General features: G+C 37.6%; 2 protein-coding genes across 2 annotated transcripts in view; one reads left to right on the top strand and one right to left on the bottom strand.

Annotated features, from left to right (window-relative positions):
* The window catches only part of lrrc75ba (leucine rich repeat containing 75Ba), a 28,705-nt gene extending 21,660 nt beyond the window's left edge, over positions 1-7,045 (bottom strand). The window contains exons 1-2 of the mRNA XM_055168891.2: positions 6,375-7,045; positions 280-408 (exon numbers count right to left, since the gene is read on the bottom strand). Of these exons, the coding sequence (XP_055024866.1) occupies positions 280-408; positions 6,375-6,662 (417 nt within the window). The 5' untranslated portion in view covers positions 6,663-7,045. The remainder of the gene's footprint in view (positions 1-279; positions 409-6,374) is intronic.
* A 4,058-nt stretch (positions 7,046-11,103) lies between these two features.
* On the top strand, positions 11,104-20,857 carry ggt1a (gamma-glutamyltransferase 1a). The gene is made up of 13 exons (XM_055169242.2): positions 11,104-11,254; positions 11,612-11,788; positions 11,906-12,036; positions 12,461-12,550; positions 12,825-13,017; positions 13,586-13,746; positions 13,852-14,001; positions 17,519-17,655; positions 17,904-18,091; positions 18,715-18,842; positions 18,979-19,091; positions 19,303-19,416; positions 19,510-20,857. The coding sequence occupies exons 2-13, from the start codon at positions 11,616-11,618 to the stop codon at positions 19,654-19,656; spliced, it is 1,725 nt and encodes a 574-aa protein (XP_055025217.2). The 5' UTR covers positions 11,104-11,254; positions 11,612-11,615; the 3' UTR covers positions 19,657-20,857.
* The last annotated feature ends 5,327 nt before the right edge of the window (positions 20,858-26,184 follow it).

The raw sequence follows: 26,184 nt of genomic DNA, 5'->3' as shown, positions 1-26,184 counted from the left end.
TCTTTCAAACCTTTGAAACTTGAGCATTAATCTCCTTACAAAGATTAATGATTCAAGTCTTTTTGAATTGTTTTAGCAGACACTATCATCCATGCACACTAGCTGCACACAGGCCTTTACCAGTCAAACACAGAATAGACATTCAGTTAGTCAAAAGTGGAATGCTAAACTGTTTGTGAGCCCCGTTTGATGGCTGCAATATATCAGTACTATTTTTATAGTATAGCAAATTAGCAAAGCATAGAAAATTACACATTGAAATGAAACCCAGCAACTCACCTTTTTCGGGCACTGCATGTCTTTGGCCAGGCTTAGTAGCAGCTCATGAGATATGGGGTCAACAAGATTCAGAAAGGCTGAGTTCTTGTAGAGGATATCGTTTAGTGACGTTCCCTCCAAACCAAGATCCTGAAAACAAAGTGACACAGAGACAACACATAATATTATCAGTCTCATGCTATAAGTCTTGTGCTCTGCTTATTGCGTTAGCAGCCCTAAAGGTCATGGGTTCGAAGCCAGGGAACACACAAAAATGTATACATTTTTTTTGTTTGCACTTAGTTTGCAGCACTTCGGCATTTGGAGCAGTGACGTCATCACTCCTGACTCCTCCCCCTCTCGCTCAAACTTGTGTCAATATTACAGCGCCCGAGGTTGAAGTGCTGCAAACTGTGCTCTTCCCCCATACAATATAGTTCTCATTTTTATTCGCTTAAAAATGGCCACGTTTTATTTTGTGCCACCATACTCATGTAACAGTCTTTAAATAGGGAAAACATGGAAGTGTTTGGTGGCTTCTAAATTCATCCCTGTTTGGATCCTAAGGAATGAATGGGACTAGGCTAAATGCTAACACATTCACGACACGCTGTACAAAGATTAAGTGTACGCATTGAAAAAAGATAGGTATGTATTAATTAGTCTAAGTTGAGGTAAGAACATAGTAAAATATTGAAAACGGTGGTGTTTTCCTTTAAAGTGGTGGTCCAACGATGTGGGTTTTTTTGATTGCTGATCCCAATACTGAAATTGGGAAAGCAGTGTGGCCGATATGAGGCCAATATCAAATCATAAGACAAAATGAGACATTTTTGGTGAAATATTTATAAACACACCCTTTGTAAGGACTGTGCAAGTGTGCATATGACATCTTACGGTACTGTTTGAGATTTTGCTGCACATCGGAGTGTTTTTGTGTGTAACACAACGCAACTTCACATTATAAAGTGAATAATGATTGGTCATTTTACCGTCTGTCAGACTTTGGCTTCACATTGTTGTGTCTTTTCATTGCAAACAACAAATTTAAGGAACAGAAAGATTTATTGGTTGATTAAAAAGATTTATCAGCCGATGCCAATAAAATATATCGGCCACTGCAATATATAAGTCTATTAAAGCACCTCTTGCTAGCAAGTCTTTTTTCAAAGAGCCACTTGAAATTTCAATAACTGCATTGGGAAAAAGTCCATCATCGGTTGTACTCATAACATAATCTTTTGTAAAGCTCTGGAATTGCAGGTTTTAGGTGTTCACATTCACAATACCATAGACTTAGTAACACAGTCGTGTAAATGCCTCCATCGGGTTATTAATATTCATAGACCAAATGCTTTTATTCAGATTTGTACAGGTCTTTGCACTCAGCGCAGCAGGAGTTGGCATGTTTAAATGTGTTTAGCTGCAAGGAAGGTAACGCCCACACCAACCCACCTCTCTGTCCCTGACTCTCTTCATCTTTTCTGCACTAAACTCTTTTCATCCCATCATGTGCTGAATATCAAATACACTTCCCAAAGAAAAGAGAGCACAGCGGTCACTCTGTACCTGTAAGCGTGTGTGAACCTGTCGATAAAAGATCACCCCAGAACATTTATTTTATTGGGCAGCAGTGGTTTGATTATTCAAGCTTACTCTATGCCCGCCTATAACAGAACAAGACATACTGTATCATAGTCATGCACATAAAGGGGAGGGGTTTATACAATGACAGACATCTCTAACTACTGATCTGTGCAGGAAAAGTCTCAATAACAAAAACCTTTTTAGGATATAAAAATAATTCCTGTAAACAAACATTCCATAACATCAATAATAACGCTTTTAAGAAAGAAATTGGGTTACAACACAAAGGAGTGACAGTCAACTGCGTCAGAGTATGGCTGTCAACTTATTTTCAGACGCAGTCCCTTTAGCCGCTATCTCTAGATCCTGTACGCCAAAAGAGGTTTTCATCACAGTGAGCTCACTAGCAGTACTGTCTGCAGCACGTATCTCCATATAGCCGTATCGTCCCCATCAAAGTCCACTTTAATCGTGTTAGACTCTGATAGTGGCTCTGAAACATAATAAGACCCATTTTCAATTCTCTGTTTCTTGATAATGCGAGACAGCCTTAATAAAGACTAGGGATGCACACAAAGGACCTGACCGTGGGTCTCAAGTGACATGCTTGTCACAGCAGTGGTATCCAAGACTGTCTCTCTGTGTTGATTAAAATGCTCTCTGCTACGGGATGTACAATTCTCAATGTAATTAACAGCCCGTCCTGGGAGGGTTAGACGCTGGAAGAGGACAGGAAAAAACAAATGGATTGCAAAAGACACATCGTAGAGGGAAATTATATGAACGAGTGAAAACATGATAGGAGAGGGCACATGGAAAATATGCTGTTGGCACGGGTCACGCGAGCCCTGGTCTTGATGTGTATGGCCTTTTGTACTTAATATACTCTGTTGACCCACTGGGATGCTGTACTTATGCTAATGTAAAATTTAATGTAAAAATACATCATGGTTTTTTATAAAGTACATTTTTGTACGAGTGATATAAATTTGTATTCTCCTTGTGTTATTTGGGTTTGAAAAGGTAATAGTGTTACGTATTGGGATTTAAAGGGGCCATGGCATAAAATTTTTTTAAGATGTCAAATAAATCTTTGGTGTCCCCAGAGCACATATGTGAATTTTTAGCTCAAAATACCATATAGATAATTTATTATAGCATGTTAAAATAACCACTTTGTAGGTGTGTGCAAAAATGTGCCGTTTTGGGTGTGTCCTTTAAAATGCAAATGAGCGGATGAAGTGCAAACTCTGAGGCTGTTTACACTTGGCATTAACATGTGTTTTCGTCGATCGGATCACAAGTGGACGACGTTAATGCCAGGTGTAAACGGTGTTCAAAACGTTTTGAGCTCGTCCACTTTCGACCACTTTCAACCACATCCAGAGGTGGTCGAAACCACTTTCGATCGGATCGCTTTGGAGTTGCGGAACGCGCACGTGGTTGAATGCGTTCGAACAGCCACACGCGACCGCCTTCTCTCCGCCCATTTATCTAATCTGAGGTATTAAACACAAGTTTTACGTCTTTTTTGACTTCTGGCGTGAACATTCGGTGAACAGCGCTATTTTTAGCCTTTCATTGATAAAACTAAGCGGCTGATCTCCGTAGTTTCGTTTTGAAAGCGGGTGAAAGTTGCGCGATCCTATTTCATCAATTGCAGTGAAAATTCAAAGAAAGCTCTTACATACTCACGTACAAAACATTGTGCAGTATGTTTACTTGCTAAACAAGCAGTGGACACTGACATTATATTAGATCGCGTCCATATAAACTCATAATTACTCCCGCTCGGGTTTGAATGACAGCAGAGAGACTCGCCCACCGTCTCACAGACCACCCCCTCATAGTATTCAGCACAGAAGCGGTCGAAACTGGACAAAAGAGACGGATTTAAATACCAGGTGTAAACGTAATGTGTCTCTCTCGTCCACTTGTGATCCGATCGACGAAAACACATGCCAATGCCAAGCGCAAACAGCCTCTCTGATCACAATGATGGTGGTTTGTTGCAATTGGAACTCAATTGTGCTGTGAATTATATTTTCTCTCTCTCTTTTTATCTGCAATAAATGGCAGTGCTGTGGTTGGATAGTGCAGATTAAGGGGTGGTGGTATTATAATAAGAGCTCCTTATGACAACATAAAGAGAGACACATTTCAACAACCTATTTTTTCATGTGCTTGTAGAGAATGGTTTACCAAAACTAAGTTACTGGGTTGATCTTTTTCACATTTTCTAGGTTGATAGAAGCACTGGGGACCCAGTCATAGCACTTAAACATGGAAAAAGGTAGATTTTCATGCCATGGCCCCTTTAAGAGTTTACAATACTATGACATTGCATGGGGTCTAGGTCCTTTATACAAACATCCATTTGAAATGATCAAGCATTTAAGGTAAACTATTATTAATGTAAATTACAGTAATTGTAACAGGGTTAACATTTCGGGATTTTATTTTCAAACATCGTATATATAAATAAGAGGTTGGAGGGGGTGGAGCAGGTAAAAAAATAATAATCCAAAAATGTATGTAATAAATGTAGATAAAATTAAGAATAAAGATATAGAAAAATGAAGAAACTTTATTTTATATTTATTCTTATTTACACTTGATACGAGTGACACAAATGGCACCCATTTTGTTGAATGACCCGCAAAAACTAGTGATGCACCGATGTATCGGCCGCCGATATTTATCGGACGATTTTTTATGCATTTGAAACCATCGGCATATCGGCAATAGCACGAGAAAGGCCGATACCGATTGTTAATTAATTAATTGCATAAAGAAATCCATTATATGTAAAAAATTTGTTAATGTTGTTAATAAAAGAAATGCTGGATAGCAAAAACCACCTTTGAAGGTTGTCATGCTGTCTTATTATATTTTTTTTAGCTTTATTTGTGCCTCTCTTATAATGTTGGTCAGTTGAATGTTAATTAGATCCAATCCATGTTCAGTAAAAATAATTTGATGCAGAAATAAACTAGCTAATAGACCAACTCTATAGTAATTGTATACAAGTGTTTAATATCGGCATCGGTATCGGCCAGAAGTTGTCTGTTTAAATCGGTATCGGCCCCAAAAAATCCTATCCGTGCATCCCTAGCAAAAACCTCTCTATCTGATGCACAAATAAGCTCTGCACAATCTTCATGTGAAACCATTTAGCTCCTGTACAAAATATTTGTCTTTTGCAAAATGTTAGCAGTGTTTGAAAGAGGGCATATCTTTGTCTCAGTTGCGGTATAGGAACTTTATAGAGATATATTGCAATTTCAATTATATTACAGCCAGCACAAGATCATTTATATTCTTGGCAGATGCTTTTTTATGAAAACAACAGATGAAAATCAACAGGGACCAATTTGGATGAGGAACGCAACAGCATGGCATTTGAGCTTTCTGGAAAAGAGAAGGTATAGCCACATAGATAGTTAGATAGATAGATAGATAGATAGATAGAGAGAGAGAGAGAGAGAGAGAGAGAGAGAGAGAGAGCGAGAAAGATTTTTTTTTTATTAATATCATTATCAGATTTATTGATGGAGGTGCATCTGAGCTCCTCATGCATTTCATGTTTTCACGCAGCTAACATGATATTTAAAAGGTTTTTTTAACAAAAACTTAGCAAATGATAAGCTCTGCCCTCAAATCAACACTTTAAACACAACAGGAGAAAATGTCAGCCTTCCTTGTTGCTCCAGGGAAATAAAAATAATATATTTTTAAGTCAATAAATGTGCTCCTTTATGTACCGCCATTTCAAATTCATGAATGCATTAAAAGGCCACAAACACAGCAATCTTACAGATGAAAATGTTAGTGGTGCAGAAATTACACACTTTAGCTATAAATGTTAAAAAATCATGTCACTAAATTACAATTCTTGTGGTTGTTTACCTCTATTTGGTAAGGACTTTCCATCGACTTATGTTGTTTTTATAATAATTCATATTCTCTAAACCCTTACAGAAACCATTTGGTATTTTAATTCATCTAGAAATTTAATCTCTCTCTCTCTCTCGCTCTCTCGCTCTCTCTCTCTCTCACTCTCTCTCTCTCTCTCTCTCTCTCTCTCTCGGTTGACCTGATCCATTCTCTTTTTGTCATCAGAGGTCAGTTGTCTCTGTGCTCCTCTATTGACAGCATTGAGTTTCAGTTTATGGGTCACACTGACAGAACAAATGCCCCATGTAGAAACATCCATTAAAGGTTAGCAATATGCATTAGTGCAGAGTGTCAACAACAAACAACAAATGTTTTCCTGCACAAGGTGACCCACTGCAGCTACAGATGTACCATTCTTATCTGAGATGTATGCCTGAGAGAAAACCCAATCAATGTGACTTATGCAAAGTAAACATTTCACCTTGTTTACAGTATTTTAATCATTTGCAATGTTCAACGTGAAGTATTTGCAAATGATGTGCTGTCTGTTCTCACTAACATTTAGTAGTTGTGCACTGCATGCACATGCGTGTGTTGTAGCTGCACATGCACATGTTTAGCAAGACTCTCACCTTTCTCAACAGTCTAAGTACATCGGTCGCCTCCTCTATTTTCATCCCTCGAAGGAGCTTTTGAATCTCTCGAACCCACGCGACTCGTCTGACATAGGGGCTGGGGTTTGCCCTCCTCAGCATCCCTGGCAGTTTATCCGGTTTGAGCATCAGGGATGTAAACAAGAAGTCGGCGCTGCCGCGGCTTCCCCTCTGCTCGCTCTCCCCCGTGCTGTCCAGATGCTTTCGTCTCCTTCTTGAAAAATTCTCGTTGTCGAGACTGTTTTGACGGCTGAGCCTGGAGCCCATGGTTTCTGTTGCAACAAAATCTCAATTTTTTGCTTAAACACGATCCTCTTACCGCTCACGGTGTAACCATAGCAGCGGGAACGATAACGCCCAGCAGTCTCCACATCGGTCTCAACTTGGGTACCACGTACTACTCGATCAGCTCCGGACGTGCGCGCGCGTAGTCAATTGGCTTTGTTTACTTCATGCAACGACACATATAAAGATGTAGCTTTACGGTGCTGCGCAAATAGCAGGTTTCTTTTCTGATACCAACTGTCGGATGTTTGTGTTTGTTGTCAGCAGGACGAGTCCGTCTCATGCTCTGGTTAGTATTCATGTGGTGATGCTCTCCACAGCACCACGCGTGGATCACAGGAGAACACTGTCCTGCCATTGGCCGGCGCTGTTTCGTGTATGTGCCCCACATGCAAAAAAGAAAGATGTGCTACGTGTCAAACAACAAGTGAATTTTCATAAATAATTCAATTGCAGCAGTCTGCTAAAAGGTTTATTTTTTCGCAGGGATGCCATAGAAGTAAAATTTTTTGGTTCAAGAACCTTTTGGGTACCAATATATCAGTAAATTGTGACCCAATAAAATGTGGTAAAAAAAACAATATATATATGGGCTGGGCATAGATTAATCTAGATTAATCTCATACAAAATAAAAGTTTTTTTTGCATAATATATGAGTTTGTGCTGTGAGTAAATATTATGTATATTTACACACACACACACACACATATATACATTTAAGAAATGTTTTATTTATATATATAGTTTTTTTTATTTATATATAATATAGAATTTATAAAAATATAAATAAATGTATATACACATGTAACTGTTTCTTAAATACATACATGAATGCGTATGTATTTATATATACATAATAATTACACACAGCAAAAACTCATATGTTATGCAAAAAATTACTTTTATTTTGTATGAGATTAATCTAGATTAATCTCATTGCTACTAAACCTGCATTGCTACTTTTTTACAACCTATCCTTGAAATATATATATATATATATATATATATATATATATATATATATATATATATAATTACATATATACAATACATATATGAAAATACAAATATAGATAGAATTGATAACATAGAAAATACATAAATATTCAGTTACTGTTTTGTAATTATCTTTATTTACACATGTAAGAGACACAAATGGCACCCAAATAACCCCCAAAAATATAGAGAGGAAACTCTAATACACTCTCAGAAAAAAGGTACAGAAGTTTTACCTTTTTTTCACTGGGATGGTAGCCTACCTTTTAAAAAGGTCCTAATATGTATTTAGGTATAGATAAAATGTACCCGTGTGTATCTGCGAGGCCTAAATACATTCTTTACAAATTATTTTGTGGAATAAAACAATTATTTCTGCATTTATAACTACAAATTAACAATGTTTAAATTGCAAATTAACAAACAGTACGCCACACCATACCACACTACTTATCACGATCCTGGCTTTATGGTCATAGTTTTGTTCTAGTTTGGTGTCAAGATTGTGATATTCATGTGTAGCACAAGGTCATTGTTGTTTGTTTGACTTTGACCATGTGCTGTTCCCTGTCTCATCTCCTGATTCCGCCCCCTCGTTTCCTTGTTAATCACCTTATTATCGTATCCTCATTGTCACTTGTTCCCCTCTTGATTTTCTCCCTTATTTAATGCCCTTCTGTTTGCTTCCCGTGCTGGTCTGTTTAGTATATTTGAAGTTTAATGTAAGTCTTGTTGTAGCTAGTGAATTATAAATTAAAGCCAAGTATTTAGTTAAGGTTTAATGTCAAGTTTATTGTTAGGGTTGTCTAGTCTGTCTTGTGTGTTTTTTACAAAGTTTTTGTTGTTTGACCCTCTTGTTTTTTTTTTTTTATAAAAGTCATTGTGTTCATCTGTTGTCTGCGTCTGGGTTCTGTTTTACCACTCCTACTATACTATACTGAGGACCACTTTCAAAAATTTACAAAGCTATGTACCATTTAGGTACAAATATGTATCTTATAACTGCCAATAGGTACTTATAAAGTACTAATATGCACTCTTTTGGTACAAATGTGTACCTTTTTGAAAGGGTACTGTCCCAGTGGCGACTTTTGTACCTTTATTTCCGAGAGTATAAGCTACTATATGTCAACATTATTTACATTATTTGTCCAAAGTGATATAATAGATGAAAAGACTATACAATTATTTCCTAATGTTTACATTTATATTTATATATATGTATGTTAGCATTACTAACATATATGAGCTGTTTTGTTTTATATGTGGCTAATGCTTGTGCACTGTGAGATTTTAATGGAATTAAATGTATGGTTATGAAATGAAGTGCAGTCTAAGCTGCCACAGTTAATCAATGATTGTTTGTGGCCAATTAGTCTGACTGTCCAATTATACTGCTCCCATTAAACATCTGAACATAATTGTACATTAAACCAAATAAATGAATGCATTTGTATCCCATTTGTCTGAGAGATTATGCAAGCTTTTTAAATGGGTGCATGGGCAAGGATTATTTATTAGCTTTTCGGTGCTGAACCACAGCAGGACTGCAGAGCCAAACTTGTTTCAAACTGACATATAGATTCATAGGCATTAGCATTATATAAACACTCAACTAGGAATTGTGGGTATTGTTAGATATTTATTTGCCAAATGCTTAATCAGGGATAATCAGATTATGGTGATTTATAAATTGCATTATCACACTTGTAATACTATTCCAGATCAATTATCTCAAAGTTTAAGCAGATGATTAATAATCTTTCTCACTTTTTCATCTCTTTCTCACTCACTCACTCGTTCGCACGCATGCACGCACACACACACACAAACACACACTTGTTTTACTCTATTAGTGACCCAAAAGAAAGAAAAATCACAAATGAGAACTCTTTAATATCTTAAAGGGATAGTTCGCCCAAAATTTTAAATCTAAATGAAACAAAATAGAGAACTCCTCTGAGGATGCTTTTCCTTGACAGAGGCCATAGATATGTATAAAGGCTAGAAGTCTTGCGCTGCTGGCCAATTGAGTGGAACGTCCGCATTTGGCGGCCATCTTACCACAGGCAGCTCGCTCACTCGTAGCATTGAATTTTAATGGTGCAGGTACATTGAAATGACCATAAGTTGCTTAATTTTCTACCGATTTTCAAACGGTTTGGTTTGTTATAAACGTCAAAGATGTACCCATGACACTGCATACTTATACAAAAAATAATAATTTAATGAAACATGTTAAAGCATCCAGAATTATAGCCGCGCTAATAACGTTCGTAAGAAACCAAACTGTTTGAAAATTGGTAAAAAATGTAGCACGTTTTTGTCATTTAAAAGTACATTCATCATTAAAACACAATGCTACGAGTGAGCGAGCGCCCTGTGATGACGTTAGAGACTCTGCCATAACACATCTAGCCTTTATTATACATATCTATGGACCGAGGCCACCTAAAATGTTCACACAAGTTGCTTTTGATGTTATGCAAGCTTGTGATGTTGTAATTTAAAAACAAAAATTGTCCCAAACAAGTATAGACAAATACATACACACATACATTTTTCTTCTTAAAGACACTCTTTATCTATTTTCTCAGGAATTAATTTAGGTTTCATGGCAGGTAGGAACTGCTGGGTGACAAGACATATTAATAAATCCTGCACAACGCTTAACACACAGGAGCTATACAGACAAACGCTGATAAATCACAGTTTCTGTTCACATTGAATTTTGGATGATGGAACAAAAGGTGTTTTGGACAGACCTCATGATGCTTTATGTGTCTGGTCCTGCGTAACAAAGTACTGACTATTTTTTTTTGTAACATTACGTAACTTTGCTCTTTGACAACTACATGTATTATCCTGTAACTGTGATAAGGTCTTACAATTTTCTGCTGTTAGTTTAAAAATAAGAGGGTCTTGAATAAACCCTTCTTCTCCAACTTTTCAGTGGATGCTTTGCAAAAATAAGCATTGTGAAAAGTCAATGTCACGTATCATTTTTACTGTAATGATATAATAAATCACGCTGGAGTGTGATGATTCATGTTATTTCAGCATGAATGAAAAATGTTGAGAATCCTCCCATTACAATCAGGAAAGCATCATTAAGGAAATACAACCTTGTGTGCAGGAGTTCATATGGTCAATGTCATCTGAATCTTAAAAATTACTTCTTTATTGTGTGTCATGACTTCTATTCATTTTAAATATTTAACCTTCAGTGTGAAAAACAGAAACAGATTCAATCTCTGACATTTGCAAAATGGTGAGGTGAAGGCTTTCCGAACAAGATTACATTATTTGATCTCTGTAAGCTTTTAAGCCTTTAAAAACCAGATGTGGGAACTACAGATGAGTAATACCTGTCTATGTACGCAGTGTTTTTGTAAAATCATTCTATGATTGGCCAATCATCACTTAAGGTTGGGACCTGGTTGATATATCAACCTCTGCAGTTAAATTATAATGCACACAGCTTATATCTGTTCTTGGTAAACATCCTATATAGCCTTGGTACATACAGAATACAGGATTTTAATCTTTGGACCAGAGTAATAGCTCCATCTCTAAGGTATGTAATAATAACAGTCTTATTAAATCTATCTTTCTACACTGTTAAAAAAATGCAGCATAAAGTTGGTTATGCAAGTCAATTCAACATACTATTTTAAGTTTTGACTTTTGATAACATTATAACATATAGTAACATAAAAATATATGTTGATTTTTTTTAAATAATTTTTACAGTGTATGTCTTCAAGATCATTTTATATATTCTCACAATAAACCCATAATGTTGCCATGGATTTGGATTTTCTGTATTAATATAATATATAAAGGGTTGCAGGTAACAATATAATATAAATGTTACATTTAAAACTATGCTGTCATATTAGACCTTCTCTATTTGCATTTTCTACTAATTCAGGAAAATGGTCAAGAAGTCGGTTGTTGCTGGATTGGTGGTCTTGCTCGTGGTTGCCGTGGGATTTTTCCTGGGAGTATTTTTGGGGTTCAGGAATAAACGACTTATCAGTTCCTCCAATCATTTCTACACTAAAGCAGCCGTGGCGGCAGACGCCGGGAAGTGTTCGGAGATTGGAAGGTAGGAGTCCAGAAACCCCATTGTGTTGCATCCATGCTTGACCAGTGAAGGCGTAATGAGGGTCATTGTAAGTCAATAGTATGCATGTATCATTTACACAGTACTGTATGTGTGCAGGGATATTTTGAAGAGGAATGGATCAGCTGTCGACGCCTCTATTGCTGCTCTGTTGTGTGTCGGGCTGTTCAATGCGCATAGCATGGGTATCGGAGGAGGGCTGTTCTTCACCATATATAATGCATCAACAGGTATAACATTAACATTTACACAACATACATTTTATAACCAAATGTATTACCTGGGATTCAAACCCATGACATTGGTGTTGCAATTCCAATGCTCTATCAAGCTCCAGGATGTATGTGAAATCTGAGAAGATGCAATAACTCCTCCACACCACCTACAACAAAAAATCTTTATGATTCACATCCTTTCCAGTTTCCAGTCTCCTTTTGACTGTTGTGACTCAGCATAATAATATATATATTTACCAATTCTTGCGACACTCTTTCTAAATTACTAACAATTTTGGTATTAGCAAACTACACCTATAACTACTAGGTCATCACAACCTTATGAGGTCAAAGTAATGATGACTAAATATAAATTTCCTCCTAAGGTGTTACAGTCTTGTGAAATAGTAAGTTGGAAATTTTCATGTTTAACCCACAGGAAAAGTGGAAACGATTGATGCCAGAGAAACTGCTCCAATGAATGCTACAGAAAACATGTTTGGTAATAATACCCAGCTGTCAAGGAAAGGTACTTACCAATGAAGCATAAAGTTAAAACAACTTGTTTATGCAAGTCAGTAATGTGATAAGTTGACATAACTTATAAAAACAAATTGTTTAACTTAATTTGTTTTTTACAGTGTTATGGAACACAAAATTACATGTGGACTGAAAATGCGCATAATAAAAATATTTACTTGCATGTCTTATTTTCTGTCAACTTCCATTGGACTTGAGGGCAGTACTAAGGGGACAAAGTAATATAAAACATTTTCACAAAATAAATATTGTTTCAAAAACAGGAGGGTTGTCTATAGCCATACCAGGAGAAATCCGCGGTTATGAGATGGCACACAAAAGACATGGAAAGCTGCCATGGAGGGAACTGTTTCAGCCCAGTATAGAGTTGGCACGCAATGGTTTTCCAGTTGGCGGGGCCTTGGCCAAAGCCATTGCAAAGAACAAGGAATCAATTCTGAATGATGTTTCATTTTGGTAAGAATGTATTTTTGTGAATCAGCCAAACTAGTCAGTAATACTACAAAAAAATGCTAGGTCAAAAAGGGACGAAGCCAACCTGTTGTGTTATTACTGTATGATGGGTTGTTTAAACCCAGTGTTGGGTCAATTATAAACATTTTCTGGGTTAATTTAAACCAGCAGCTGGGTTTGGCTCTTTTATACCCAACATTGAAAATAACCCAACATTTTTAAGAGTGCACAATCTTATATTACACTATGGGGTGGTTTCCCGGACAGGGATTATCTTAATCCAGGACTAGGCCTTAGTTTAATTAGGAAATATAACTAGTTTTAACAAACGTGCCTTACTAAAAACATTACCTGTATGCATTTTTAAGGCAAAACAAAGGGCCCTGATGTATTTTAAGATATGTCAGTGCAAGTTGTTTTCAGTTTGGACAGCTCTTAAAAATGTTTTAGTCTAGGACTAGTCTAATCCCTGTCCGGGAAACCGCCCCTATATTAATCATTGTTACTAGATTCAGTTTAATTGATAAAACTGATCATCTTGATCTTGCATTTCTTCTTTTCTGCTTTCAAGTGAAGTTTTTTGTGACAGAAACAAAAACCTTCTGAAGGAAAATGATATTATTCGTTTTTCCGCACTGGCTGACACCTATGAGAAGATAGCAGAAGAAGGGCCGGATGTGTTTTACAACGGGTCAATGGCCCAGAATATAGTAGAGGATATCCAGGCCGCAGGTCATTGCATGATTTCTTTTAAACCCTTTATTCTTAGGGTCAGCTATTATCTCATTTTAATGAAAAATGCAAATCAACCCGAGGGCTTTGTTGCTGATAATGCAGGTGGGATCATAACACTGGAGGACCTCAGGGAATATAAGCCAGTGTTAAACGAGAGCCCGTTAAAATTAAAGGTGGGCGAGTACACCATCCATGTTCCTGACGCTCCATCCAGTGGACCTGTACTCGGACTGATTCTCAATATAGTGGATGGTGAGTCTGATGTTTTCTCTGTAAAAAAATGATCATATCAACATATATTTTTATGTTACATTAACTTAACCATTTAAGTTAAATAATTTCAAGTTATGTCAAATTCACAAGACAAAACTTAAAAAAGTAGGTTGAATTGACTTGCAAAATTAAGTTGTTTAAACTTCATACTGCATTTTTTTTACACTGTAGGAGTGTGTGGGTATTAAAGACATATAAAGCATTTGGATAAATCTGTAAGGTTTCTTTTGTATTTTAAAGGATGTTGCTCAGTTTCATATACAGATCCTGTAAATGTCATGTGACTAATTTGGCACTGCCAGGGAAAAGACGTCAATGCTATTTGGGTAATGTTACCTCAAGAATGTGCTCAACCCAAAGCCTTTACCCACCATCTTAAACATTAACTTTTTGTACTACTAATATTGTTTAATCACCTTCGATAAAGAAAGGGGCCTTTTAAACTCATATGGGTCAATCTTGCTTACCAGGCAAACCCTCCAATAAATGTGTTTCAAAGAAACGGCACCTTCTGTTTAATACCCATATGTATTAATAAGCAGGGTGAATGCACATGCGGTTGTACTTACATCATACTTACTGTAAAGGTTAAGACAGCACATTTAACAGGTGACCAGGTAGCTTATGTATAACTGTGGAGTGGACACGTTCTCAGAGAAAATGCACACTTTTGAATTAGTTGATTGTGTAATAACCCTCATTTTCCAAGTCACTTACGTCAGCATGTTGTCAACCATGAATTAACATGAGCGGATACTATACTTATGAAGACAAGCAGTATCATGTTGTGCATGAGTGTTCATTTAAACTTTCTGAATTTTGTAATCCACTGTACATCTAAAACAGATAATGTAATGTTATTATTACATATTGCATAAAGTAGGTCACATACAGTGGTGTGAAAAAGTGTTTACCCCGTACTGATTTTTTATTTTTTTGCATGTTTGTCACACTTTAATGTTTCAGATCATCAAACAAATGTAAATATTAATCAAAGATAACACAAGTAAACACAACATGCAGTTTTTAAATCAAGGTTATTATTAAACAAAATCCTAACCCACATGGCCCTGTGTAAAAAAGTGCTTGCCCCTCAGCCATTAAAACATAACATACAGTAGTGTGGAAAAGTGCTGGCCCCCCTCCAGATTTCTTATGTTATTCATATCTAACCAAAACTACATGTCCCTGTGTGAAAAAGTGTTTGCCCCCCCTGTTAAAACGTAACGTAACTGTGGTTTATCACACCTGAGTTCAATTTCTTTAGCCACACCCAGACCGCATTACTGCCAGAACTGTTCATAATTAAGAATCAAGAAATCACTTTAATAGGACTCGCCTGACAAAATGAAGTAGACCCAAAGATCCTCAAAAGCTTGCCATCATGCCGTAATCCAAAGATATTCAGGAACAAATGAGAAAGTAAGTAACTGAGATTTATCAGTCTAGAAAGGGTAATAAAGCCATTTCTAAAGCTTTGGGACTTCAGGGAACCACAGTAAGAGCCATTATCCACAAATGCCGAAAACATGGAACAGTGAAGAACCTTCCCAGGAGTGGCCGGCCGACCAAAATTATGAAAATTAAGAGTGCAGCGATGACTTGTCCAAAATGGTCACAAAAGACCCCACAACAACATCCAAAGAGTTAAGGTCAGTGTTCATGACTCCACCATAAGAAAGAGACTGAGCAAAAATGACCTTCCTGGCAGAGTTTCAAGAGCAAAAAGAACATTAAGGCTCGTCTAAGTTTTGCCAAAAAAAATCTTGATGATCACCAAGACTTTTGGGGAAATACTCTGTGGACTGATGAGACAAAAGCTGAACTTTTTGGAAGATGTGTGTCTCATCACGTGTGGCGTAAAAGTAACACCGCATTTCAGAAAAAGAACATCATACCAACAGTAAAATATGATGGTGGTAGTGTGGTGGTCTGGGGCTGTTTTGCTGCTTTGGGACCTGGAAGACTTGTTGTGATAAATGGCAACATGAATTCTGCTGTCTACCAAAAAATCCTAAAGGACAATGTCCAGACATCTGTTAGTGACCTCAAGCCAGGGGCGTCGGACTGGGGGTAAAACCAGTACTGATTACCAGGGCCCCAAAAAAGAGAGGGCCCTTGAAAAGTCTGGAATATATTATGGAGGTGGGGCATGGGGGCCCATCAGGACTGCCTATGCATAGGGCCCGAGATCTTGTGCAACGCCCCTGCCTCAAGCTGAAGCAAACTTAGGCTCTGCAGCCTGACAATGATCCAAAACACACCAGCAAGTCCACCTCTGAATGGCTGAAGAAAAACAAAATGAAGACTTTGTAGTGGCCTAATCAAAGTCCTGACCTTAATCCTATTAAGGGGCTGTTTACACTTGGTATTAAGATGTGTTTTCATCGATCGGATCACAAGTGGACGAGAGAGACACATTACGTTTACACCTGGTATTTAAATCCGTCTCTTTTGTCCACTTTCGACCGCTTCTGTGCTGAATACTGTGAGGGGGTGGTCTGTGAGACGATGGGCGAGTCTCTCTGCTGTCATTCAAACCCGAGCGGGAGTAATTATGAGTTTATATGGACGCAAACTAACATTATGTCGCAGTGCCAGCTTGTTTAGCAAGTAAATATGCTGCACAGTGTTTTGTACATGAGTATGTAAGAGCTTTCTTTGAATTTTCAGCGCAATTGATGAAATAGGATCGCGCAACTTTCACACGCTTTCAAAACGAAACTACGGAGATCAGCCGCTTAGTTTTATCAATGAAAGGCTAAAAATAGCGCTGTTCACCGAATGTCCACGCCAGAAGTCAAAAAAGACGTAAAACTTGTGTTTAATACCTCAGATTAGATAAATGGGCGGAGAGAAGGCGGTCGCGTGTGGCTGTTCGAACGCATTCAACCACATGTGCGTTCCCCGCAACTCCAAAGCGATCCGATCGAAAATGGTTTCAACCACCTCTGGATGTGGTTGAAAGTGGTCGAAAGTGGACGAGCTCAAAACGTTTTGAACACCGTTTACACCTGGCATTAACGACGTCCACTTGTGATCCGATCGACGAAGGCACATCTTGGTGCCAGGTGTAGACAGCCTCTAAAAGATGCTGTGGCATGACCTTAAGAAGGCGGTTCATGCTCGAAAACCCTGCAAAGTGGCTGCAAAAAATTCCTTCACAGCGCTGAAACAGACTAATTGCAAGTTATCACAAACGCTTGATTGCAGTTGTTCCTGTTAAGGTTGGCCCAACCAGTTATTAGGTTTAATAACTTTTTCACTTTTTAAAAACTGCATGTGTTTTTTACTTGTGTTATCTTCAATTCATATTTAAATTTGTTTCATGATCTAAAACATTAAAGTGTGACAAACATGCAAAAACATGAAAAATCAGGAATGGGTCAACACTTTGTCACACCACTGTATGACTCCTAGCTAGCATATATAACGATATGATTATTTTTATAAGAAAAGAGACTAAAGAAAAGTGATGAAACATTTCTTTTTTTAGGCTACAACTTCTCTGACAGCAGTGTTTCCACGTCAGAGAAGAAAACTTTGACGTACCATCGTATCGTAGAGGCGTTTCGCTTTGCATACGCCAAGAGAAGTAGACTTGGAGACCCACGTTACCTCAACATCACTGACGTGAGTTCAGCTATTCATACAAGTTTGGATTTCCTGAATTATGGGTATTAAAGCCAGCCACCTCTAAGATTCTGTCGAGTCAACTCCAGGTTGGCCTCATCCCATCGAGTGTTACTCAAGATCTGGTGAAGTGGCTATAAGAGCTCTTCATAGTAACAACTATTAGTTTCTCAAGGTTATCATCATCTCACCCATCTGCAAGCTCGGTCGCCTCTTGTAAATCTTGTTTTGATTATCTCCATCCGCAGCTCATCCAAAACATGACCTCCGACTACTTTGCAGACAACATCAGGAGTAAGATCTCAGATGACACCACTCATCAAGACAGCTACTATGATCCGGAGTACTTTGTACCTGATGACCATGGCACGGCTCATCTGTCAGTCATCGCGGAGGACGGGAGCGCAGTGGCGGCCACCAGCACCATTAACCTGTAGTAAGATAAACACAGAGTGATTGATGGTCCATGTAAATGAATGCTTTCACTTTGATTTTTCTGACTGGGAAAACAGCAGTGGCGGCTCGTGACTGCTCATCCGAGGGGCACAAATTCAAAATAAGTGTCATGTGTGTTGCTCGTGCAAAATATGTGTTCTGCACGTTGAGTGATACTATGTGCATCACGTGTTTTGTCAAAATAAGTGCCTGCTGCACACGCGTCAAAACTGTTTATGATATAAGAGACGCTCACGTTCACAAAATACACGCTAGATACGCTGTAATCTCTGGTTACGCATGAGATTAAGCGAATATCTAGCAAACGCGAGCGTCTCTTTTATTATAAACCCTTTAGACGCATCTGCAGCAGGCACTTATTTTGACAAGACACATAATGTACACAGGATCTCTGGATGCGCAGAACAAATATTTTGAAAAAAGGAACCACACACATGACGGGCTACACACATGTTGTGACGAACTTCGCATCAAGCGCCCTCGAAAAAAGAAGTCACCGGCCGCCACTGGAAAACAAAGATATTCAATAAAAAACTATTATATTTAGTCAAAGTTATTATAGGGACCATTTGAACTAAAATGTATAATGTACATTTTTTCTAGTTTTGGCTCTAAGGTGATGTCACACTCAACCGGCATTATCTTTAATGATGAGATGGACGACTTCAGTTCACCTTATATTACCAATGGCTTCGGGGTTCCTCCTTCACCCAACAACTTCATTCAGCCAGGTGCAAAATTCACATTATGATTCACGTTATGTTTAACCATTAGTAATACTGTCAATATAAATGTAGACTTTTACAGCTAAAATTCAACTAAAGGAATGTTCAAACATTTTGCTTTTGTCTGCTCTTTCTGTGCAAGGTAAAAGACCCCTTTCCTCAATGTGTCCCACTATAATATTTGACAAAAACAACAGAGTCAAAATGGTGGTTGGGGCTTCAGGTGGGACAAAAATCACGACAGCCACAGCACTGGTAACCATAAATACCAACAACTTTTGATCAACATAAAGTAATATTTGTACGGCAAATGCCAATTGAATTAAATTGACGTTGTTTGCAGCTTAGGATCATTTCTGTATGATTTCCCAGTTTTCTGTGAATTTTTTTTTAATTATTATTAAATCACAATTATTTCATAAGTATTACACAATGTTTTTCACCTCTCATGTCTTTCTCATCACAGGTGATTCTAAACTCTCTCTTCTTTAACTATGATCTGAAGAAAGCCATCACAGAGCCCAGAGTTCACAATCAACTTAACCCCAACATGACCGTGGTGGAGCAGAACTTTGAGCAGGTGAGATACTAAACATTGAAAGCTTGTAAACGTAATGAAAATTTCATTTAATCTGTAAATTATTCATTTTTCACTTTTGCATTTGTGCTACAGAGCATTCTTGACGGTTTGGTTCAAAAGAATCACATTACACAACTGGAGATGACCCCAGGAGCAGTGGTCCAGGCAGTCGTGCGTCAAGGGGACAAAATATGTGCTGAATGTGACCCCAGAAAAGGTGGCTATCCTGCAGGTTACTGAACACAATGCATCTTGTTATTTGTGGACTTTTAGTGACTCAGTCAAGAGCCAGGATCATCTAATGTATATTTAAGGAAAATACAACATTAAAGGGACAGTTCACCAAAAATTAAGAATCACTTCTTCCACCATCCCATTGCAAACTGTGCGGACAACAGCAACACAAAAAAAATGATATAAGAAAATGTTTTAGATATAAGAATGGCCACGCAATGAAAGTGAATGGGGTCCAAAACTTCTATACACCAAAAATGACAAAATAGTAGTATAAAAATAATCTGACTCTGGTGATATATTCAAATGTATGGAATGATACAATAATTTTGTATAATAAATAGGACTGAATTTGTTTCAATATCAACGTTTTACTTTAAAGGTGCAGTGTGTAATTTTTTAAAGGATCTCTTGAAAGAAATGCAAAATAATATACAAAACTATATTTTCAGGGGTGTATAAAGACCTTTTTATAATGAACCGTTATGTGTTTATTGTTTTAGAATGAGACGTTTTTATCTACATACACAGAGAGTCCCCTTACATGGAAGCTGCCATTTTGTGCCGCCATGTTTCTACAGAAGCCCATAATGGACAAACATTTTTACTAAGCTGTCTCAGTTGAAGACATGTTTTTCCGGTGGCGGCTACCGTAGTTTCTCTATGCGTTTCAAAAGCGAGGGGTAAGCAGTGGACTGAGCCGTTGGTTGCAATTCGCAACCTCACCATCAGATACCGCTAAATTTTACACACTGCACCTTTAAAGTAAAAAGTGTTGAGATCAAATAGGGTGACACACTGATCAACAACAAACCTCATTGGTTGTTGCTTGTTTGAGTCAAGTTTGGATAAGCATAAAGGAGAGCTAATGATAAAACAATTTTCAATTTTGGGGGTGAACTATTTATTTAATGCTGCAATTTAAACTTTTGCCTCACTGTTTGAAACATAAAATTGCAATTTACTGGCAGAATCATTTTCTTCATTGTGGGTTGAAAATTACAGTAAAGTCAAACTGTTATAAATCATTATTATAAGCTGAATTGTGTAAGGAGTCATGAGCATGCTTGCTCAATAACAAATTTTTGTTTATTTATAACAAAAACGTTATTGATTACAGCTTTAAAGAAAAACGCCACCGTTCCTTAAATATTTTACTATGTTCTTACCTCAACTTAAGACGAATTAATGCATACCTATCTTTTTCAATGCGTGCAGTTAATCTTTGTACAGCGCGTCGTGAATGTCTTAGCATTTAGCCTAGCCCCATTCATTCCTTAGGATCCAAACAGGGATGAATTAAGAAGCCACCATACAAAATAAAACGGGGCGATTTTTTAAAGATTTTTTGCAGCACTTCGACATCGGGCGCAGTAATATTGACTGACTTTTAAGCGAGAGGGGGAGTAGTCAGAAGTGATGATGTTACTGCGCGCCGAGGCCGAAGTGCTGCAAACTAAGTGCTCTTCCGCCAAACAATATAGTTCTCATTTTTTATCCCCTAAAAAAAACTCCATGTTTCATTTATCGCCACAATACTTACTTGTGTAACGTAACAGTCTTAAAATAGGGAAAACATGGAAGTGTTTGGTGGCTTCTGGGTTCATCCCTGTTTGGATCCTGGGGGATGAGTGGGGCTGGGCTAGATGCTGGCACATTCACAGCGCGCTGTGCAGCGATTGAGTGCACGCATTGAGAAGGGATGGGTGTGTATTAATTCGTCTGATTTGGGGTAAGAACATAGTAAAATATTGGAAAAACTGTGGTGTTTTCCTTTAAGCTTAACAGTCAGCACAGACTACAATGCACAAAGATTCTGTGTATTTTATTTTTCTTATTATTAGGAAAAATTTTGTTTCATATTGGCATCAATGGTGCCCGTTTCTTACTAAATGGTACCACAGTGTCTATTTTTACCAGCCTTATTTATTGCTTTTGTGTGTAGAGAAGAGGTGAGATTGAATATGTGCCTACAGTATATGTGGAGGGGAGCTACCTGTATTATATTACATTTCCATTGTTGTACAGTAGTGCTTATTGGGTTAATGGAAATATGGTCATTTTAACATGAGGATGTGTGATTGCATGTTACCATTACACAAAATGACTGTGATTGTGCATGCTGGCAGTAGTATAGAACGAAAATAGCAATAAACAGACAAGAAAACAGATGCATTTAAAGGGTTTTGCATCAGAGCTCCTCATATAATCTATTATATAAATTCAGGGATTGACTTTCATGGCCAGAGACACTGATTTCTGTGAGAGGAAAATTGTTTTATTAAAGATGCTGTTATGTAACTAAAATGATGCATAATGTGGATGAACTCAGAAAAGTTATCAAAAGTCCATGTTTTTCTATTGTTATCCTCTAATTTAATGTTGTATGATTTCATCTGTTATGTAGAGCTGTTTATGTTCATCACAATGTAACACTGTAATGTGTGTACAAGTGTAGCGCTTTGTCCGAAATACATTTTCATATATATTTTTTAACATCCATTATTCTCATGTCTCATGGTTATTGTTGTGCCATTAATGAAACCTTTTTTGGTCCATTGTTTACAAATGCATTCATAAATTTTCATAGCAAGCACTATAATTGCTTAATGATGGAAGATGTAATTTATGTAATTTATAAATCTGCCATGTGAACCAAAGAATCGGCTCTGCTTTTGAAAAATGGCAGGCATATTCAGTGAATAATCACATACCTAGTAAGCAATGCTTAAATTTGTTACATTTGTCTCTGCTGAGATAAAATAACATATTTTAATATCACAAAATATTTGTATTTGTATTTTATATTGATTTTTACATGTACGCCATAATAGTACGGTGGCCCAATCATGCACAATGCAATGAAATTTAAAGGTCCCGTTCTTTCTGTGTTTTGAAGCATTGATTGTGTTTACAATGTGCGCAATATAACAAGTTCATGTTTCATGTGTAAAAAAAACACAGTATTTTTCACACAACTTACTTATCTGTATAGCTCTGTTTTCACTGTCCTAAAAACAGGCTGATGTCTTTCTTGTTCTATAAAGTCCCTCCTTCAGAAAAACATAATGAGTTCTGATAGTGTAGTTTGTTTATTGTGTTGTGATTCGATAGCACCTTATCTTGCCGTTAGCTTAGCTGGCGACTGAAGTATTCCTGTGAGCGGAGTTTAGTCAAAAAACTGTTCTACTGACGTCATTAAAGCAGGAAGTAGCGGGCTGTAGTCCAAACCGGCCGTTCGCTGTAGGCTTTGAAAGGCAAATTCTGTTAAAGAAAATATATCGCCTGGCAGTGAACTTTGAGCATTATCATTTAACAGGTATTATTTATGCTATTATAGCAACATTACACACTATCTATGGTTTAAAAATGACCTTAAGTTAACAACACAACAAAATTAAGGCATTTTATGCCAAACGCGCCCCCTATTGGTCAGGAGCATTTCTGTTGTGTCGTGGTGTTGTGAACCTATATTTGCTTTTTAAATTTCATTGTGTTGTGCACCATTGGACCACCGTAATATAGCCCAGCAGCCTATGGTAACATATAGTTATTTTATTTTTTTTTTAAGTTGCCAGCCAGCACCAGCATTTTTTATGATTTTCACAAAAGTTTAATGCCTTCCAGAAAATGTTCTTCTTTAAATATATAAACATACAATATATCAAATAATAGAACAGACGAAAAATAAAACATTTCATCTTACCTTCATTAGTTCTCTTCTAATCACCTCTCAAATATGGGTAGGTTTGTTCAAAAACACCAAATTCTGAGCAAAAAGCTGAGATAATTCCATTTTTATGAAGGACTTTTGATAGAGATCAGATTCAGAGCGATCCTCAAAACATACACGGATAATAGCGGTATTACGGATTGACGGAAATACTTGTCATTGGCAGGGAATCGTTTTCTCTTAATAACTTGTCAATGGCGGGGAAAGAGTTAAGGGCCAGTCACACTATACTTTTTGTTCCATTGACTTCTATTCATACGCATGCGGCAGACTGGAAACGCAGGCTCGTGCAATGATATTTTGCAGGTCGCTAGCAAAGTTAAAGTCTGGTGAACTCTGATCTGCGATTTTCTATTGCTTTAGCATTGTGACCAGTACAAAACTAATATGACACTGCGTGACCTTTCTCTCTACTGACAAGCACAACTGGACAAAGCCAGAGATCAAATTGATGAGCCGCTCCCCTCAGAACGACAAATACACGCATACATAAAGTCTAGTATGACTGCTTTAGGATGTCTATGAGTAATTTCCATAATTTAAGTGTTTATTTAACCTTGCAGAAAAACAAAAGAATTAAAGTATTTAAGAAAGCAAAAAACAAGACAATGCTGCAGACAGGAGAGAGGTCGCATGCTCATAATTCATTGTGAAAGAGCTTTGTTGAACAGACACAGATTCTAAAGGGGTCATGAATGATCTGTCAAAGAGTTTAGGATTACAATTATACTTTGAAAGAACTGAAAACTAAAAAAGTCCACTGATTGACGCACAAAAGACAACATCCGAACGTCTGACAGATGTTTTGTCTCCTCTTCACGGTTAGGATGACTTTTACATACGTTTGGGCTGAGAAGAGATGCTTCTATTATTCTACTGTCAGACAGGAAACCCTCGGGCGTCCATATGGTCTCAGCTCGAGGATGGATGAAATAAAGGCTCAATGAAAGTGAGAAAAATTTGGGTACCAGCAGGCAGATTCAGGACTAAAGCATCCCCGTGGACTTGAATTGTTAATCGCTGGGGTTTTGACTGCACAGACTGCAGGCTTCCCGCGTTTGCTTCCTGGCACTAAAGTTATCCTAACTACTTAGGCCAAGTGATGGACAGCATTTATTCTTGGGCTCCAAAATGAGAACTCATAATGCTCTGTTTGTCTTATCTATGGTGATGCTGAAGTTAATCCACTTCCTAAGATGGGATCTAGCTGCGCAGTTTCATGAGTCAGACAGATCCTGTTTTCAACACTTTGAATGTTAATTATAAGGAAATGCAGGCCTTGTGCTGTGGAAAAACCATTGGTAAGCAGCTGAGCTATCCGTCTGCACACTTCAGTCCTACTGAGAGATGCCAAGATCCTTGATTGTCAACAATCCACAGAATCAATAATGTTGTGTATGCTCTTATTGTACATCAGTAAAACATGTTTTAACAGAATTTAATTGCAAATTTAATTGAAAAGGAATTCAGATACCGATTTTTGTCCCGCAGTGGATAAAACTATAGAGTTTAAAAGTAACGGAATTGACACTGACTAATTCAGACAAATCATGACGGTTTCAGCAGAAACAACTTAAACAAATGGCTTTTGTGGACTAAACACAACTTTCAGTAGACTTCCACATAGGCTGCGTCCAAAACCCTAAACCAACTTTTTTAGTTAATGATCTGTAAGAATGGGGCTTTATTCGTGCTGTTCATTGATTTTAGTAAGTTCTTTGACATTTGGATATAAAATGTGTCAATACTACAATATATGGTGCAAAAACGTCTGAGTGCTTCAGGTTGAACGGTGGCGACTGCAGTTGAATTTTCCTATTGGATGTTTGGTCCAAAAAGTAACTCGTGAGGTAAGCAGGTTCAAGCTCACCACGCCCTTGTTACGATCTCACCACCACAAACTTGGTACGAGCTTAGTTCGTCCCCTCTATCTCTGTTGGGATCTGCCCACTTTTCTTGCATTTTTCAAATATTAACAGTGGGCGGAGTCAGACTCTGAACAGGGGTTTAGTTACGCTTTAAGTAGCTGATGCCTCGTTGCCTCTTGAGGCCATAAAGGCAGCTCCGGGCAACGTAACGAATTCGGACAGCCTTCATAGGCAGCTTAATGGAATTCAGTTTGAAATATAAACAGAGAGCACCTTTGTGAACTAATCACATAATCAAAAACTACAATACTAATTTCTCACTAAAAACTCAATGAAAATGTGTAAAAAGGGAAAACATAACTTTATTTACATTAAATTTCCACCTGTTGGTTTTTGCGGCGCCACATGAGGTCGAACAAGTCTATTAACAACAGAGTCATGTGACTTGCCAGTGGCATCCCCTGCCAGCCAGCTAAAGATTGAACCCCTACAGGAAATAAATGACAAGTAAAATACCTTCGCTCATAAATCATATCTAACTGTGGGTTTACAGACCCGAATTTAACAATTTGCGTGAATAGATTACATACAAAGTCAATGCAAAGACACGATCAGACGCGTCCACGCGTGGAGCAATGCGAATGATGCAATATAGGCGGCGCGTTTACCACGAAAATGTGCTATTTGCCTCAATCACATCTTCGCCCAAGATGAAAATATTGAACTCGAGCGAAAAATTCACATACAAAAAGCAGAAAAATGCTGGAAGTGCTTCTCGGGTGTAAAGAAGTGTGTAAGTACCTCCGGTTGGAGATTTAGCGCGAAAAATTCACGTGACACGAAGTTAAATCCCACGAGGAATCGAGAGCGAGTAACGCAATGCCCCGCGTTTGGTGTGTACATAGCATAATGCTGCGTTCAGACCAGCCGCGG

This window comes from Misgurnus anguillicaudatus, chromosome 5 (assembly GCF_027580225.2).
Source record: "Misgurnus anguillicaudatus chromosome 5, ASM2758022v2, whole genome shotgun sequence".
NCBI classification, from domain to species: domain Eukaryota; kingdom Metazoa; phylum Chordata; class Actinopteri; order Cypriniformes; family Cobitidae; genus Misgurnus; species Misgurnus anguillicaudatus.
Note: the sequence above shows the minus strand (reverse complement) of the source record. Positions and strands in the feature narration are given on the sequence as shown.

Bases quoted from the DNA above. Each gene is read 5' to 3' on its own strand.
- ggt1a (XM_055169242.2), top strand. From the start codon at position 11,616: ATGGTCAAGAAGTCGGTTGTTGCTGGATTGGTGGTCTTGCTCGTGGTT. The intron at 13,747-13,851 runs GTCATTGCATGA...CTGATAATGCAG, and splicing joins AGAGGATATCCAGGCCGCAG to GTGGGATCATAACACTGGAG. The intron at 19,417-19,509 runs GTGAGATACTAA...TTTGTGCTACAG, and splicing joins TGGAGCAGAACTTTGAGCAG to AGCATTCTTGACGGTTTGGT.